At 43.3% G+C, this 16,797-nt stretch overlaps 1 protein-coding gene across 1 annotated transcript in view; it reads right to left on the bottom strand.

Moving 5' to 3' along the window:
- Positions 1 to 16,797, bottom strand: part of T265_06453 (hypothetical protein) — a gene marked incomplete at both ends in the record, with an annotated part of 96,434 nt that overhangs the window by 59,623 nt on the left and 20,014 nt on the right. Inside the window, 2 exons of the mRNA XM_009171721.1 lie at positions 642 to 2,889; positions 7,752 to 8,221. Coding sequence (XP_009169985.1) covers positions 642 to 2,889; positions 7,752 to 8,221 — 2,718 coding nt within the window. The remainder of the gene's footprint in view (positions 1 to 641; positions 2,890 to 7,751; positions 8,222 to 16,797) is intronic.

The following is a 16,797-nucleotide window of genomic DNA, read 5'->3' as shown; positions in this document are numbered from 1 at the left end:
CGTGGGGTCAGCTTAGATTATTACCTTTTCTGTTAGTTGGGCAGCCGTGATGCTTCATCGTTCCTGGTGTTCTTTTAGAAGTCACCCTCTACGAAACTGGCTGCATCTAGGTGATGAAAACGGACACTTCATTCTTCACAATACTAGCAGAATAAAACAACACATTACAAAGAATAATCTCATGATAAATCTCGATGACCTCAAAAGCCAAAGTTACAGTGTGTGATGACTCGTATATCGTTTGACTTTGACAGATAAGATTAGTAAATTATATGGAGAAGCGGCCGGACAATAACGTGTCCCCACAAACTGTTTCAGCCAAGCCGGATGGTTCTTAATATGCGCATCAATGATTTTTCTACTTATATCATAAACGAACCCAAGTCTGAGGCAAAGAACGACCTTAGTTCATTTTTTAACTCTACCATGCGCAGCATGTCTCATCGCACTTCATCCCCTAAGCCGAAACGCAGATAAACGAGATATTTGTTACTAACTTGTTATTCAACTAGGACAATCTATATTTGCCTTCACATCCAATAAATTTTTGATTCAGCTGACAGTTTTGTCTACGTCAAACGTTTTGGAGGGTCGATCAGCAAGGAATTAAACATTGTTATGACGTATAAATGTTGACTTACCTGGCAAGTTCATCTCCCTGCGCGTTCATTTGTTTTTCAGGTTCGTTCTTGGTTGTTATCTGTGATGTCGCAGTTGGTCGTCTACTGATTGAAGGCGTTCCTAACCTCAAATGTTGTAGCCCCACCGCGGAACGGGGTGTGAAGAAACTTCCACTTGTGGATCGGGTTGTTTGCAGCTTGACTGAGGCAACTGCTTTGCTTGGGGTTGTTGCGCGTTTATCTCTTTGCTCATTATCAGTCAGGTAAACTGGCTTGTCCAAATTAGGCCGCGAGGTGGGATTGCTGTCCGGTTCAAGTTTCGTAGGAATCATATCGTCTGAATCCTTTGGTAGGTGCATTCCGCTATCGAACATCTTCACTCGGTCCTCCACTGGGACCAAATCCTGACAATCAATTAAGTCTTGATCTATGAACCCACATGTGGAATACCGATATTTGTCGTTCATGTCGCGTTCTCTAACCTGAAGCCAACGACGAGTTCGTTCAGCAACTGACATTACAGATGGATCTTTCGCAGGTATATGGTTACTTGGTTCGGGTGAATGGGACTTCTCGTTTGCAAATGTAACCGCCCGTCGGACAGGTTGACGTTTCCGCTCATCAAGTCTCTTCTCCGCTTTTGATTCATTCCCTGTTGTTCTAGAGGCAGAGGAAGTAGACCGAACATGTGTCAATTTTTCTTGGTTGGAATGTTCTTCATCCTGCATAACGGAGGTTGGTCGATAGGCACTTAAAGGACGGTTACCTCTTTGTTTGATTCTCTCATAATAGGCACTAATGGAATTTGGATCTCGGCGTCGTCCCAGTGTATCTGAATCTCCCGCGGTCCATGCCTCATTTTCTGTGGTCAGTTGTCTTCTTAGAGGTTTCTCGCTGGATCTACTGCTCTCAAACAAGGAAATGGCCTCTAGTTTTTTCGGTTCCCTATAGGCTACTGTGGTTGCAGTGGAGGGGATGTGTTTCACTTCCTCCATGGCTGCAAGGCCATCGGCTGCGTCCGGCCGGGCAAGGAAACGAAGGGTTCGCGGTGGATGGCCTATACGGGGAACAACTTGATCAACCACTTGATCATTTGGAGATGGCTGTGATTGTCGAAACTCTTGCGCTTTTTGTTGTTCCGGGTCTCGACACTCCTTTGTTGGTGGTGTGTGTTGCTGCTGTGGGCGTGATAGCTGGTCTCCAGAGGTTGCATGCCTAGACCGGACCACTACATCACGACTAAGGTCTGAGAAATTTTCATGGTCCGTCTTCTGATTTATATTGCTTTTCTTGATTGGCTCTCGCGCTTGGGTTGGTTGTTGGTGGATTCCGTTTCTGCCAACCACAGAATGCTCACACCATCCTGCATCGTTACTGTGCTCTCGTACGGGCGGTATTCCTGTTGAGGTTTGGGTGAAAGTAGTTTGCGAAACGGGTATTCCGAAAGAAGGTGCCCCGTGTGTTCCGGATGCACAGGCCTGTGATCCTGTGGACCATATACCCTTCATATAATCGGTACCTGATGTGACGACCGGTTGTGGCGAATAGTTTGCATAGGGTGATGTTTCATTTCCGCCTGATACGGATTGACCAGCGGGAACCAACTGGTTGCTCACTTGTGCCATGTTGGTCGTGGGTAACGGGGGTTGTGTGGGGATGATAATGGGTTGTAAGAAGGTTTGAGGGTTCAAACCACCGGTGAGAAGAGCTCTTAGTGTCCCCGGATCCGTTGCCACAATTGCTACCTGTGGTCTCATCAACGCAGAGTTGGGTAGCATCTGATTTGGAACCTGTTGATAGCTCACCATTGGTTCAGGTTGTGTTTGAGTTAACAGGGCCTGTTGTGGTGTACATAGATATCCTGGCTGATTCCCAATCAGTCCAAAAAGCGAACTGACCATACCAGGATAGGTAGGTACTGAAGATGGATTAGACCCCTGATTAACCCCAGCTAGTTGGTTTATATCACCAACCAGCAGGTAGGATGGGCTGGCCTGTTGAAACACACTCAGGGGTTGAGCGTAGCCGGGATGCAATTGCTGTTGCTGTTGTTGTTGCTGCTGAAGTGGGAGCTGATGAGGTAATTGTGGACTGTAGAAATAAGGCTGTTGTAGTTGCCGTTCAAGCTCTCTAGCATGATGCTGATCATTTTTCTGTTGTTGTGGTTGTTTCGATTGCTCCATTGGCCCTACTTTGTACTCCGTAGGTTGTATATTGAAATTGAGAATGGATTTTTCGCGAGTGGATGCTTTCGTCATCTCGGGAACTCCTGGAATAAAGGGAAGTTTGTAAAATTCTCGTAAACTGATGCTCATAGAACTGTATAATGCGTCTGACAAACCCAAATTGATTCTGTTTATGCGTGTGCTTCCATAGTTGGTTTCACCGCCAGAATTCTGGACGAAAACGCAGCTGACACCAACAGGGACTTGAAAGCACAAATAGGTTGGATCTCTTACCTGGTTGTATGGAGTGTATGTTGCATACTAATTGTTGACAAACCGGTAACCATTGTTGATTTCTCACGGAAAGTTCACTTGGCGACTGACGGTGGTAGAGGTAACCACTGTATCAGCACCACCGAAATAACGGATGACGTCAAAGCATTTACAATGGAGGGCTGGTCACGCGACGAGTGAGCGAAACAACGTGATTTACCACATACATCAGTTTTTTTCCGGCTGGATGGTAAGACTTCGAGCCATTTAGATGACTTGCTGGTTTGACCCGAAAACAGTGAGTATGTGGATGTTCCAGCACTGTTCCAGCATGGCCGAAGGCATTGCAGGGAAAACAGGTGTACGACATTAGTGTAAATGTCATAATTTATCAGTTGTCAGTCTCACTGCTTAACATGATCGTGCAGTTCGTTCCACCGCCTATGACCGCCTTATCTCATCCGACTGATGGTGATGTCAACAACTCCTTCAATGTTAACTTTTAGTCTCTCAGATGTCACCAGAGTAGGCCTATAAGCATCAATCCATGGAAATAAGGATAAGAGGATCCTTCTGACTATGCAAAGGTACATAGGAAAGAATAGTCTATAAATCATTGTTAGTTCAACCATCACACCTGGCGGACTACTCGAAAGAGCTCCACTGGTATTTAGTCAGTGTGCCTTGAGAGGACATTTCCGACTCAGACAAGTACAAGCAGTTTGTTTTTACTCGCGCGGCAATCGAATAGATGAGATTTTTCAACTGAAAAGATTTCCATTCAAGTGAAATGTAAGAACAACGGCCATACACTTGAAGATTCCACAACCTAACCACGTATAGAAAAGGAAGAGTTAAATTCAAGTGATAAACCTTCGAATACTAGGACTTCAGGATTTCAGCACCAAGCTGCTCGAAGCTGTTTGCTCCCCTTTCGAAGGAAGAGCAACAAAGCAAAGCGGTAGATGAGTTTTGTAAGAACAATCGGATTTTGAATAGTCCTAGCTACTACCTCCGTTTTTTCTTCTGTAATTCATATCGGAATGTATATACAACGTCTCCGGTGGTCGACTGTTGATAGAGCCTGTAAATAAATGGAATTTGTTATGATAGCACTATCGGTTTCAAACAGTCTCCTCCCCCTTATATAATGGTCAATCGATAATATCCTATTTTTAAATCAGTGATTACAAGCCCCAAGGACACTGTAATTCTGACGCTTGAACATGTGTTGCTTAGACCATGTAGGTCCAAACCGCTTTTCCTGATTTCATCGCGTACAAGAACACCTTCGATGACGTAACACAACACGTGTTTTCGATTGGACACGTGCATTTTCGACAGAGATAAGCTCATTTATTGATTATCTCACTGCATTGTCTCTCTCGAGGAGGACAGCCTTGTGCCGACTGAATTCTTAATCAGACTTTCCTTATTATTACCACCCGATTGCACTACGGATAGGGTGTGAACGAGAGTATCTTTCTTCCAATCTCATGACAGATACTTATTTCCAGTAAGATTAGATCCAGTAAGCGGGTCCGACATACTTGTGTCATATGGTCCATCGTTTCTTGTGTGAATGGGAAGAAGCCATCTTTCGTACATCGATTTAACCTCATGAATTCTCTATAGACACAGTGTTGAACCCATTATCAGGTTGTGCTTGTTGAACAGATGCCAGAATGTGACAGTGATAGCCCCTTCCTCGTCTAAGCAACACATTCATCCAATCTTTACACTGAGAGAGCTTCTGATAAAGGCCAGTTATATGCATACTACTTCCCTCTTACAAATCATACAGATGTTTTCAGTTATAACTAGAGGGACTTTCCGAATGTATGATCGTGCCACAATAGGCAATTCATCCCACCCCCGAAAATCTTCATAAGAGCCAGAGTTCAAAAACAGATGTTCATTTGAGATGATCCAATATACTCCTCCGTTAAAGCAGTTCATTTGCTCGACCCATGTGCATAGTATAGGCTCCACTATGATCTTTGCTGTCTTGATAAACCAGCCTCAAGAGGGACCGCTCCTCAGACAAATGACCACTAGTAAGACAAGTTGGAAGGTATTTTACCATAGTTTCAGCAAGACGATTTATTAGTTTCATCAGCAGGTAGGCGAACAGCTACTATGTGTTGATCTAGTTAATTTGATAGGCTTGGTATATTTAAAATACTTTGCTTACCGGGCTTGCTGACCGTTTACATCTTCACCACGTTTTTAGATGGTGGCGGTGGAGTGCATTAACTTGGTTTATATAAAAAGGACATACAAATAAGTGAAAACTACCTAACCTCAAGCCATCGCTCACCGGTTCTCCATTAAGACTCAGGTGCTCACTTTCCAACGTTGAAAGTCACTAACACGAAGCTGACTGATGGCCTCGGCATGCAGTACGACTGGCCGCGAAATTCAATGATTCACAATCTCGTGACGCCAATGCTATCGATCCATCTCCAATAGTCATGGTATATGAAGATGAGCAGACAACATGGTGCAAAGTTAACCATTGTCTATTTTTATCCGCAGGTTGGTTCAGGTAGACAACTGACTAAACTCTGTGTTCGCTAAAACGAGACATTCTCTGCCGTTGAACAAAAGTTCATGAAACTCAGAAACTAGAATTTCCGGTTAGTATGACAGTAACGCCTCACACAATCAGTTGAAAACAAGCGTATGACGACTCAGTTCAATATCATCTTTCCAGCATGTGCAGAAATATCGCACCATGAATAATGTTGTGAAGTCAGGGCATATGCTGGTCATGTAACTGACCGATATTTTATACTAGTGGAGATTTCGTCTTGTGCGTGCGAGCTAGACATACAGCTGGTCAGCTACGAGTCCAAACTAGTGACCGCGAGGACGAAGGCTCGGGACCCCCTGGAGTTTCGTGAGATGCGCACTGCCGATGATCTCCAGTAAGCATGAAACAGCTGCAGGGTGCCTCTCGGCTTTTTTCAATAGACTAACTCCGGTTATGCTGCGAAAGATTCATTAAAATAACAAATCTGCCCATACTATCAACGGTATTTTATAGCTCAGGGTAAATTTGGAGGCTGAGAGCACACAAATACAGTAGCATTTAACTAGAAGATACTGTCACATAGTTACGCCACCATTTTCGACTAATTAAAAAGAAACAGTCAGAATGACTCTAATCCGATGGAAAGTTTCAGCATTTGGCTTTTGGAGACAATCAAGCCTGTTTAGTAGCCCGTCGGTCAGAGTTTTAAAGAAATTTGCTCAAGTTCTCTGACAGAAACTAGTGAAAAGAATTCATCCACCCATCCAATGCTTACCGTAAATCGATTAGCCCAGGCAGCTGGGCCCTATATATCTTTACGTAAAGTGGTTCACACAATAAAATCATGGATTTCTGCTAGGATGAACGGAATCTACTTCCTCGAGAGTCTTAACATCGGTGGTTTATTCGCATCCCGACAATCTGTTTTAAAGGACACCCACACTAAAAAACTCAAGATGCTGGGCGTACCTCAGACGAACTTTGAGGTTACGTTTTCTAGATTGGATTCAGTGTTCCCCTGTTTTATTATTTTGAGTACTGGAGCTGAATTATTGCCACAGTACAAGGTGCGTGAAGCACATTTCAGGAAAACCAGGGATATCGAGGAGTAAACACGTGACCTTTTTACATTTCCATAAAAGTTATATTGGATGCTTAGCACAATCTATATTCATTTCCGTCTAAGGCTGTTTCAAATTCGAAATCTACTCGATTCTGAATGTATAGCAACCTTTCCTGCGTTTCTCGATACCCGGTTAATAGTACCTCTCTATGCACAGTCTTGGTCCACGACGCTTGGCCTGATACAGAACATGTTGCAATGAATTTCTACAGGCTATTCTATTATTCCAGTAATTTTCATGCCTCCCTTAATCTTATGTCAATTTTTCCGTTAAAAACGCGCCTTTGGAGCGCTTTTTTGATCCAACTAGAGGCGGATTTCCGTTCCTTGACGATAATTTCTCACGACAGCCTTTTTCAGAAACTCATTCGAGAAAGCCACTCATTTTCAAAGTAATTTGGCCTTAACGGAAAATCCAACTGAGTCCAGCTAAATAGCTCCTTTATGACCTTTTTTTCAACTGGAACATGGAAAAGACATCATGCGGCATACCCATTTGAAGAACAAGATAAACGGCAGATTCGGCTTATGGTAGTTTAACCAAATTAGCTTGGAAATTAGTACGTTTTTCCATTTGCGTACAAGCTGAGCGCAAGTAGAAACTCAGACAGCACCTTCCTCATGAGCCTCAGTCAGGGTGAGACCGATCACGGGCTATGGAAGATTTTCCAGCAGTCTTGCGAGTAGTATCTTCTGCTAAGAAAAAGTGTGCATCACTCAGTAAAAGTACGATCGTTGAGGAAGGCTGCACTGACAGCTTCAATAAGTTGCGCGGGTGGTGGCAATGGGAAGGTCCCTGCCAAAAGATATGGGTATCCAAAAATATGGAGTCCACACTCAGCCTTGAGCACTTATTTCTTCTCTTTTTCTGTCCGGAACTGGTCGTCTACGAAAGCCAAACGGTCTCGGCTTAGTCGGTTGCGCTAGGGTGTGGAAAACCTATTTCATCATTGTCTACTTATAGTAAACAAGTAGTATAAAATTGGAAACCTGCTGTTACAGAAAAGAAGTCTAAATCGGACTGACCACCATACCTTCAGGCTTTTCCAGAGATACCGTCTTGGGAAGAAACATGGAATCCGGCCGTGGAAGACCTCTGCTTGGTCGCCCACTGGCGATGTTGTTTGAAGGATAAGGTCGTGCTCCTGCTTCATCTTCAGTCAATCCTCTGTTAAATCTCGCTTCCGGTTCGCCAGATTTTGGACTTTCATCTTGCCTGGTCGCTCCTTCACTCCATCTCAGGCTGTTGGGTTGTTGGGACGTCCAGCTGCTTTCATTCTTCTGCGGATGTGACTGATTATTTGTCTTCGGGCTGGACTCTTGCGACACGGCCATAAAATTAGCTGGAGGTCTAGGTTGACTGGGGTTCACCAGTTGGGCGGTTTGAAAACCTCCTTGAAGGGAATGATCAGAGTTCCTACGATGTTTGGAACTGGTCCGGAAATCCAGCCCAAACGACGGTATCTTTTGATTCTGAATCTGAGATTGTTGCAGCTGATTGACGCTGTTTGGAAAAGAATAAATATGCACACAATGGTTGCAACCAAGAATTGCGCCACTGATGTACGAGAAAAGCTTTCTTTTAGAAAGCTTTTTACCCTGTCAAAAGCTCTTCTGTCATAAGGCCATCAAAACGCTGCATTTGTTGTCAAGCGGTTTAGTGCAGAGAAAAGCTAGCAGTAATTTCATTTCCACAAACTATAGGCCAAAATGAAGGAGACCTTGACCCGGAATTTTGTTTACTTTCTTAATATTTTCGTTGGGTCGATAAAAATGAAACAAAACACAACACATCATGATGTCAGAGGATGCTGCTATGGAATTTTACTTCTAAATTGATTTGTTGATGCCGGCTTGTCCTCAACACATCCCACTTTAAAGTATTAACATTATCTTGTTCCCTTGTTCTGCTTAGAATGGCCCTGTCGTCCTGAAAGATACTTGGAAATCTGAATCTCGGTATTTAGGACAGGCGTTGGCATACCGAGTCTCTACGTGGTCTGCGCTATCATCAGCCCATGAAACAGAAGCCGCATATGACCGTTATTGTACCTCATTGTTGATCATGTTACACTGGCAGTGGTGGTTAGAGTTATTTTTGGGGCGGACTCACAATTCTGCGGTGAAGAGTAGTCATGACATAAAATGAAGTAAGTGGATAGCTTTCGACAAATACACTCATACGCACGACACTGCAATTTTCTAAGATAATACACGAGCACCTCTATAACCAGAATACCATTAACCTCAACAGTTCAGCCAGAGGCTCAACTGATTCCCACTGGGTAGGTGGTCATTCCAAATGAGTCATTTCAAGTCATTTATCATGTACCAGATAGACTGGCAGTATCTATTCAACGGCGTTGCTTGACTACAGCCGAGGCAGTCGCTATACGCCTGCGAAATCCGGTACTGTGCTGTCAAAAACGTTTCGTGCGAACGCTGAGTCCGTCTTGGTCGATGACACGAATCAACCGGCCGAGTGACTCAAGAGCCCTCTCGACTGTCTCACAGCATCCAACTAGATGCGACATGGGGGGGGGGGGGCGCAGACAACCACTCGTTCGTATCTCCACGTTTTTGCATTTCACTAACCAATCTTCGCCTCTATTTTAACCAGTAGATATATACTGACCTGATGACGAGATCCCGGAAACATTAATGTTCGCAACTGTGTTCTTTATTCAACCATGGGGATACTTAAGCGAATATATCAATTTGACTTTCACGGAAGACCCAACTGAATCTCTCGGTTACGATATTCCTCAACTGAATGCGCTGCACACAACCACCTCATGTTTCATATGGTACGATATTCGAGATATTGCAATATACTTTCCCGAAGGATGGTTGAAAAGATGTCTGAAAACTCTTCGACAACAAATGAGTGTGTTTGTCAAAATCTGACCAAATTTGGGTTCAAGTAGAACATAAATTTGACGGAAACTCGGGAAATGCGCCGACTTGATGAGCTCCAAGAGGTGCGAAACCGGTCGTGGGGTGTCAAAGAGTTTTCAGCAACATTGTGAGTAGTTTCCTTTAAGGGGGGTAACTGTTTTCAACTCGATACAGGATTATCGTTTACCACCAAGAACCTCACACCCGCCCAAAAGTCTATAGTTTCTTTTACAGATCCAATCATCGCTTGAAATTTGGCAATTTCGCTTGTACATTTTCTTTACCCCGCAAATTCCATCTCAAAGGATTATCCTGTTTGTACGTCGTGAGGATGTTGATTTCTTCGTATCTAAAACCGGCCAGTGGAGTTCTAGGATACTCCTACCCTCATGGAATTGTTAAGGGCACCAATAGCTTATGGATCTTACATACAGTACGGGGTCTCTGGTGTTTCCGAAGTAAGTAAAGGTTAGATAAAATTGGACTCTACACATCAGACAAATTGGTCACTTTGAATTTGGGTATATAAACTGTGAACAGCCAGTGGTTCTAGCTAACATAGTCACATTAATGGGAAGTCGAAAGGTTCAAACAAACGTTGCATCTGATAGCTTTGAGTATTCTGACATGAGTTCAATGATGATACCATGACATGCACGTCTAAAGGACAAACGCTCTTTTCGCATTGCATGCTCGTGTGAATGCATGTATGCGGGCAAAGACTCAGGAGTTAATGAGGCCAGTATATAGCTAAGCTGCCCACAAGAACGCACATATGTCCGCGAGATTAGCAATCTATGGTCTTAGAAAATGATGTGTAGGCCATTTCATCAGAGAGAACACATCTGAGCGAAGTGCACTATTTGCAAACTAATTTAGGTTTTCGAGAGACTCGCCTGAAACTCAGCTGAATCCCTCGTTTGTGATGTTTCCAGATAATTGAGTGTGCTGCTCCAGGCCGCTTAATTTTTCAATCGCTGCGATATTCGAGATATCGTGATACATGGATAGTTGTAATGCACTACTCAAAAGGTTGCTGAAAATTCGTCTTCAGCCCACGACCGGTTTCAACCTTCTTGGGGTTCATCAGGTGGGCGCAGTCCCCGAGTTTCTGTCAACCTTACGTTCTACTTGAAACCAAATGGCGTGAAATTAGCGACGAAGAAACAGCAACGAATAAATTCGCGCAATTCAAAAGTTTATGGTTTTGAGGCAAATATTCCGCGTTCGCCTAGTGTTTACTATCCCAGTACCGGATACCTTGCTCGTTGCTTGCGTAATATTTGTCAACAATGTGAATTATTGCGACCGGTGTAGTTCGATTTTAATTAAGCAAACACTTCTTCCAAGGTCGTCTAGTAAACTAACACCGAAATGATAGTACCATTTGTCTTTTTCTGGACAGGATGATCACCAACATTCGAGGAACTAGTTTAGCTGCAAGCATAGATGATGGGAAGAAACGTAAGACAAGAAACCTGTGAGAAAGCCTTCGAAATGCACCAAATCTTCCAGATGTGTCTACTAATTTTGAGATTGACTTTTCTTTCCGCTTTCTAAGGGCTTTCACCAACTATTTCTACAATAATAAAATAATTATTGTTGCTGACTTTTGCTACCAAGTTTTTTAGTCTCTGGGGGTTCGGAATTAAATGTCTGCCCTTCGGCTTAATGTTTCATTTTTCCCTACTCTTCAAATCAGACAAACTTAGCATTTCGCTCTCTTTCTCGCGCGCGCATCTGAACTGATCCCACAGCCTTCCACTTTCTAAAAAAGGTCAATATATTTAAGTGAAGACCCACGTGCTAGGACCACGTGAACGCCTGTTTTAAAACCCACGGGTTGCAGTCATTTTGCTCCGAAACCAGACCCAAAACACCTGCACACCGTTGATTACGATCAATAAGGTTTGTCCGTTTTACGAACAGACAGTATAATAGCGAGTGCACTGCACGGTTGCAACTTGAACGTTTTACAAACCGAACATATGAAATCAAGGCCGTCCAACTGGTGAATATGTTGCCTACCTGACCGTTTTTGAACTGCAAGGTCGGATCCGTTTTCCCGAATCTGGCTTTCGAATCGTTTACGGCAGTAAAGTGCGCGTTTTGGATTGGTGATGAAGCACGTAGCGACTGGAGGTAAACTTATTACTAAATTAGACGTATGCCAGACGACCCAAGATACCTCAGTAATCCAACATCAAGTGGTGTCTGCGCCGGTTATCAAAAACCGGTGATAACATTGCACAGCCATTCGCCCCATAAAACGTGAGAACGTGAGAAGTGACCATGTCCATGGATGGAATTAAAATGAGATAGCAAGTTTCTCGTCAGCAGTTTATTTGGAATCATGCCCATGATGATTCAGTTGTTTTTGCACTGCAACAAAATTGATATGGCGTCCTTTCTAGGCATTTATCACCTGATTATAATTATTCCCCCTCCTAAACTATTCGCGAGCGAATTAACAAATAACACTTTCTCGGGGGATATTGTACCAGAAATAGGCTTCGACAAGACCTGAAACATCCTAGTTTCGTCCTTTCATGGGGATGTACATACTCATTTTCCTGCCCCTGGTATATCGATATTTAGGAATTAGGCTTGATTTAGTTTCAAACAAATTTGGATAATCCAGCTGATTTGTTTTATTCATCCGCCTGAATGACCTTCAGTGTCTCCAGCTGCACAAAAATCTGCTCGTTATCGAAATATGGTGGATAGATTTAATACCGAATTACCAGTACCAAACGTGTTGCAAGGCGAGGCAATCACGTGATCAAACCGGAATAGACAAATGGTACACTACTAAAATGGCAGAATGCGCAAAACCATCCACCTAAGCTACTTCATTTGTCTCCCGAATCGCACTCCCCTCTAAAAAGTTATGCTTGGGAGAGAGACAGATACGGCGTCATTTGAAGTCAAAACAACCAGCCTGAGGCACCACCAAGGCTAATGAACGACGGCTTGTCTCATTCTGAAAGAACAAACTTTTATCAAATAAAATAGGAAGTCCAGTTCTGAGATTTACGCAAGCCGAAATTTTTCACAAAAGGTTCATTGGGCACATGGCGATAATGTACGTTGTTGGATTTCTAGCGAATATCATAAACGAGAGATGCAGTCGAGTCTCTTGTGAAAACCAAATTGATTTGCAAATGAGTGCATTTCTCGAAAACAGTCCAATTTGGGTTCAAGTAGATCATAAAGTTGACGGAAATTCGGGTGCTGCGCCTACCTGATGAGCCCCACGAGGGAGAAACCCGGTCGTGAGCTGTCGAAGAGTTTTCAGCAACCTTGTGAGTAGTTTCCTTTAGGGAATGGTGATAGTTCCAGGATTTACCGAAAGATGGCTATGATAATAAAGTCGAAAAGTCAGTGGTCAGAGGCACATCCCTCATTAGACTGATACTTTCTTAGTCCTTCGCTTAAGCATTCCTTCCATATAAAAGTGTTCTGGCTTGTCTCTTAGCGCGTTTTTGCATAGATGGCCAAAATGCGAGGCTCAAAAGAGCAAAAGGACGCGCCGCTGCATAGTTGCAGTATATGTATGGTTGACAAACATATTCAAGTAGAGTAACCTTTCACATCACAGCAACTGATGGCTGGGATGATGGAAGTCACCAAAAATCCTAATCTGAATAGAATGGAATAGAACATAAAACAGAGTAGAATAGAAGTAGAATGGTATAGAAGGCGTCATCATCATCATTATCATCGACAGCATGACATCACTGTTCCAGACTGATGGTTCATTGCCGTACATAGAAGGCGCAGAACTGATGAAGTTGTGGAGATTGTCTCCAGATCAGTTGAACTGATGCATGACAGTATGCGATTACCAGTGGAAAGGAGTCATTGACGAAAGTAGCTTAGATCTGACCAAAAAGCTCATCCCTCAACCGAATTCTTATAGCAGAGCCCAACAAAGTTTACCGATGACACCCAAAAGAAACGAATGTGAAGGCACCATGAACCAGAAGATCAGGGATCCAAATGCCATCACAATGATTATATAAGCCTTAATTATGACTTAGGCGCCGGCGGACATTCAACAAGGACCTGATGTGTTAGTCAAGCTAAATATTGTTGACTGGTTCTCGGTCTGTCTCAAAACTCGGCCAACCTTGTAACCTACTCCCCTAGCTGGACGAATCTTTGTGTGTTAAAAGCGAAACGTCACTCTGCTATGAATCCGCCCATTGTTTACCGAACCCTTCTGAAATGTCTGATTTCGTTTGCTGTCATCCCGACTGTAAGACACAATCCACGAGTTAGCTTTCTTTTATCTGTGGCGCTTACCGAATTCCAAAACCACCCAATAATACAGTGCACCAGTCGGTGCATGTGCGGATATCGATGGCATCTTGTTTGCTTTGTCACTTCTGCTCCTGTCCCGGCCTTACTGTTCTGACTAACCTTTCACCAAAAGCTAGTCTGAACTCAATTGTCGCTCGAAAATTATCCCTTGTTGAACCGGGAGCTGAAAATCGGACATCTGACGTGGAAGACCAGTGTTTTGCTAAGAGTGCGTCAAAAAACGCAGAGCTATGCAGGGCTAAGCTATGCAGAGATAAGCTACTGGGCCGACTCTTGAGCCGTGCAATTAGAAACAAATAGAAGTGCTACGGACTTGTGGGTTTCTTGATGTTATAGTGATACGGAATGGCCAGAACAAGACAAACTGGACAACGGTGACTGTTGGTCAGTTATCGGTAAGTCGTCTGCATCACGCACGTTTAGTAAGCACCATGATAAAAATGTTTTACCGGGTAGAAATAACTTAATTTGGTGGCTTGTCCGGCAACAAAGTATTGCCGGATCAAGGCCCACAATATTCCGCTGGACACCAAGCAGACTTGAATGAAATTTACGGGCTCTATAACAATCCGTTATCGTATTTTTCCAATTCAGTGAAATGATCGGACCTTTCTGAGAGTACCGACTACCCAGAACGAATTCCATGCAGAAAACAGTATCACATATTATCGGTTCCCGGATGGTTATTCTATCCAATCAGCTGGGTTCATGCAACATCATCAAACATCTTAGAATCGGACAGTTTAAGGTTAAAAGCGAGAGAGGGCTACGGGGAACAGTTTCGACTTGTCAGCAAACCATGAATGGTTCCAACCGACTGAATGTCTTGATCTGTTTCATCTGTCGTGAATCTGCGATTGGTTTTACCTGAATATGATTTGATATGGAAAAGATTATCGACTAAAAGCGAACGCTTGAAATTCATTTCCGTTTTTGTACAGGAGCCAATTTTTCACGGACATGAGTTCAACCTTTCACCAAAAGCTAGTCTGAACTCAATTGTCGCTCAGTGGTAACAGAGACAAAATTACGGGGTGCATAGCCGTACACAGCAGCTTAATGTAAAAGGGGATAATGATAATGATAATGAATAAGTGAGGACCCCACCTAACGGATTCGACTCAGTATCAGCCCATTTTTATCAACCCATTGGCAAGCTGGCAGAATTCGAAAAGAGAGAGAGAGAGACAAAATTGGACTGTGGAATGCAAGCGCAAATAAATCCAGATTTTTAAGGACTATAAATCTCTAACACACCAAATATTTTTGAATAGATCGACTTAAATCGTTTGATTTCACTTTGTTCCGGGAATGCAGTGAGACTTTTTAGGCAACCTGGCGATGAATTTTCAAGTCCCGACTCTCAGAAACACACGATGCTTTCAGTTTTTTCTTTAGATTGCTCAAGTTAGGTTTGGACCCGAGACAACCAGCGGTTTAGCAGGGGCATATCATCATTACCTAACTCAGTAGCAGTCTTTTGCAACTGGAAGACCCGATAGTTTGTTCTGTTCCCACTGCCACGTTAATGATAAACACCATCTAGCCCAGTGAAAACAATCGATTCGGTTTGCATTCTTCTAGTTACACAAAACGCGCTATGGATGATCAACCGAAAACATTCCGCGTATCCTTCCATGCAGTGTGGAAAACGCAGCTACAGTTTTGTTTCATACACTTACAGTGTACATCCATAAGCATGCTAACTTGCGAAGGTGATTTACTTTCGAACGCGCCTTGTATGCCAAGTCTATCTGGCTGTACACTTGCGCAGTTGTGTGCATGACCACGCATGAACACATGGTTAATCAAGATAAAATATTATTCTATATGTTGCTCTCTTGCACCCAGTTTGAAAAGTACCTTTCCTACCAAAATCAATCAATACTGCACTGATCTGGAAAAAGGTTGAGTGAATAAATACCGACTTTGGAAACTCTTGTGGTTCATCTGGTTGGTCATGCATCAGTACACCAGAGGGAAGATTAGAATCGGCAGGTTGGGAAACTAACCAGTTCTACAGTGAACTAATGAACTCTGAACTCCACCAAGTTTCATACCAGTTGTAGGAACCTAATATCACTGTGCCCATATCAATTCAAGTCCGTCGGGAATTTCTATTCTGATCGACGGTATTGGATAGGTAGGCGTCTACACGCTGAATAATTTCAATAGCGCCCATCCATGCGAAATGGAACAGAAAAACCAGCTGCTCTCCATTAATGTGTTACTGACCAGAACATTAGGTAGGTCAATATATTGCAAACCAACATGGACAGGCGTGTGTGTGTGTGTGCACAAAACTTCGTGGCTTCGTTACCCTTGAAGTCAAGAGGAATTTTTCACAGTGTCCATATGATACAATAGTAAAAGTCTGCCTGACGAACAATGAAGGAAGCAGTAGACTAGCTAAAATGCAGGCTTCATCGAAGTGGCTATTCAGAAGGGCTTCCGGGAAAACACTTCGTACTGGGATTTTCCAAGAAACCTACACAGTAGGAAAAATCAAGTCATTCTACCTCTGCGAAGCGCTAGTAGGACAATCACAAAGGACTTTTACTACGCCATTCCGTGCCGTGGGCTTCAAAATGAACTTCACTGACTATCCCATCATCATCATCATTATCATCGACAGCATGACATCAGTGTTCAACACTGATGCTTCACGGCCGTACAACCATGACTTATTTGAAAGACTTATTGTAAAGAAAAGAATAAAGGTGGATGGGGAAGGGACTTAGTGCTAGCTTAAAACAATCATTCCGAGGTGCCCACACCTCCAGACATTCACTCAGGCAATCTGGACAGAAACTGACAACAAGAACGCCACTGACATCGGTTGGCAGCCATATCTTG

Source organism: Opisthorchis viverrini (genome assembly GCF_000715545.1).
Source record: "Opisthorchis viverrini unplaced genomic scaffold opera_v5_137, whole genome shotgun sequence".
Taxonomy (NCBI): Eukaryota; Metazoa; Platyhelminthes; class Trematoda; order Opisthorchiida; family Opisthorchiidae; genus Opisthorchis; species Opisthorchis viverrini.
Note: the sequence above shows the minus strand (reverse complement) of the source record. Positions and strands in the feature narration are given on the sequence as shown.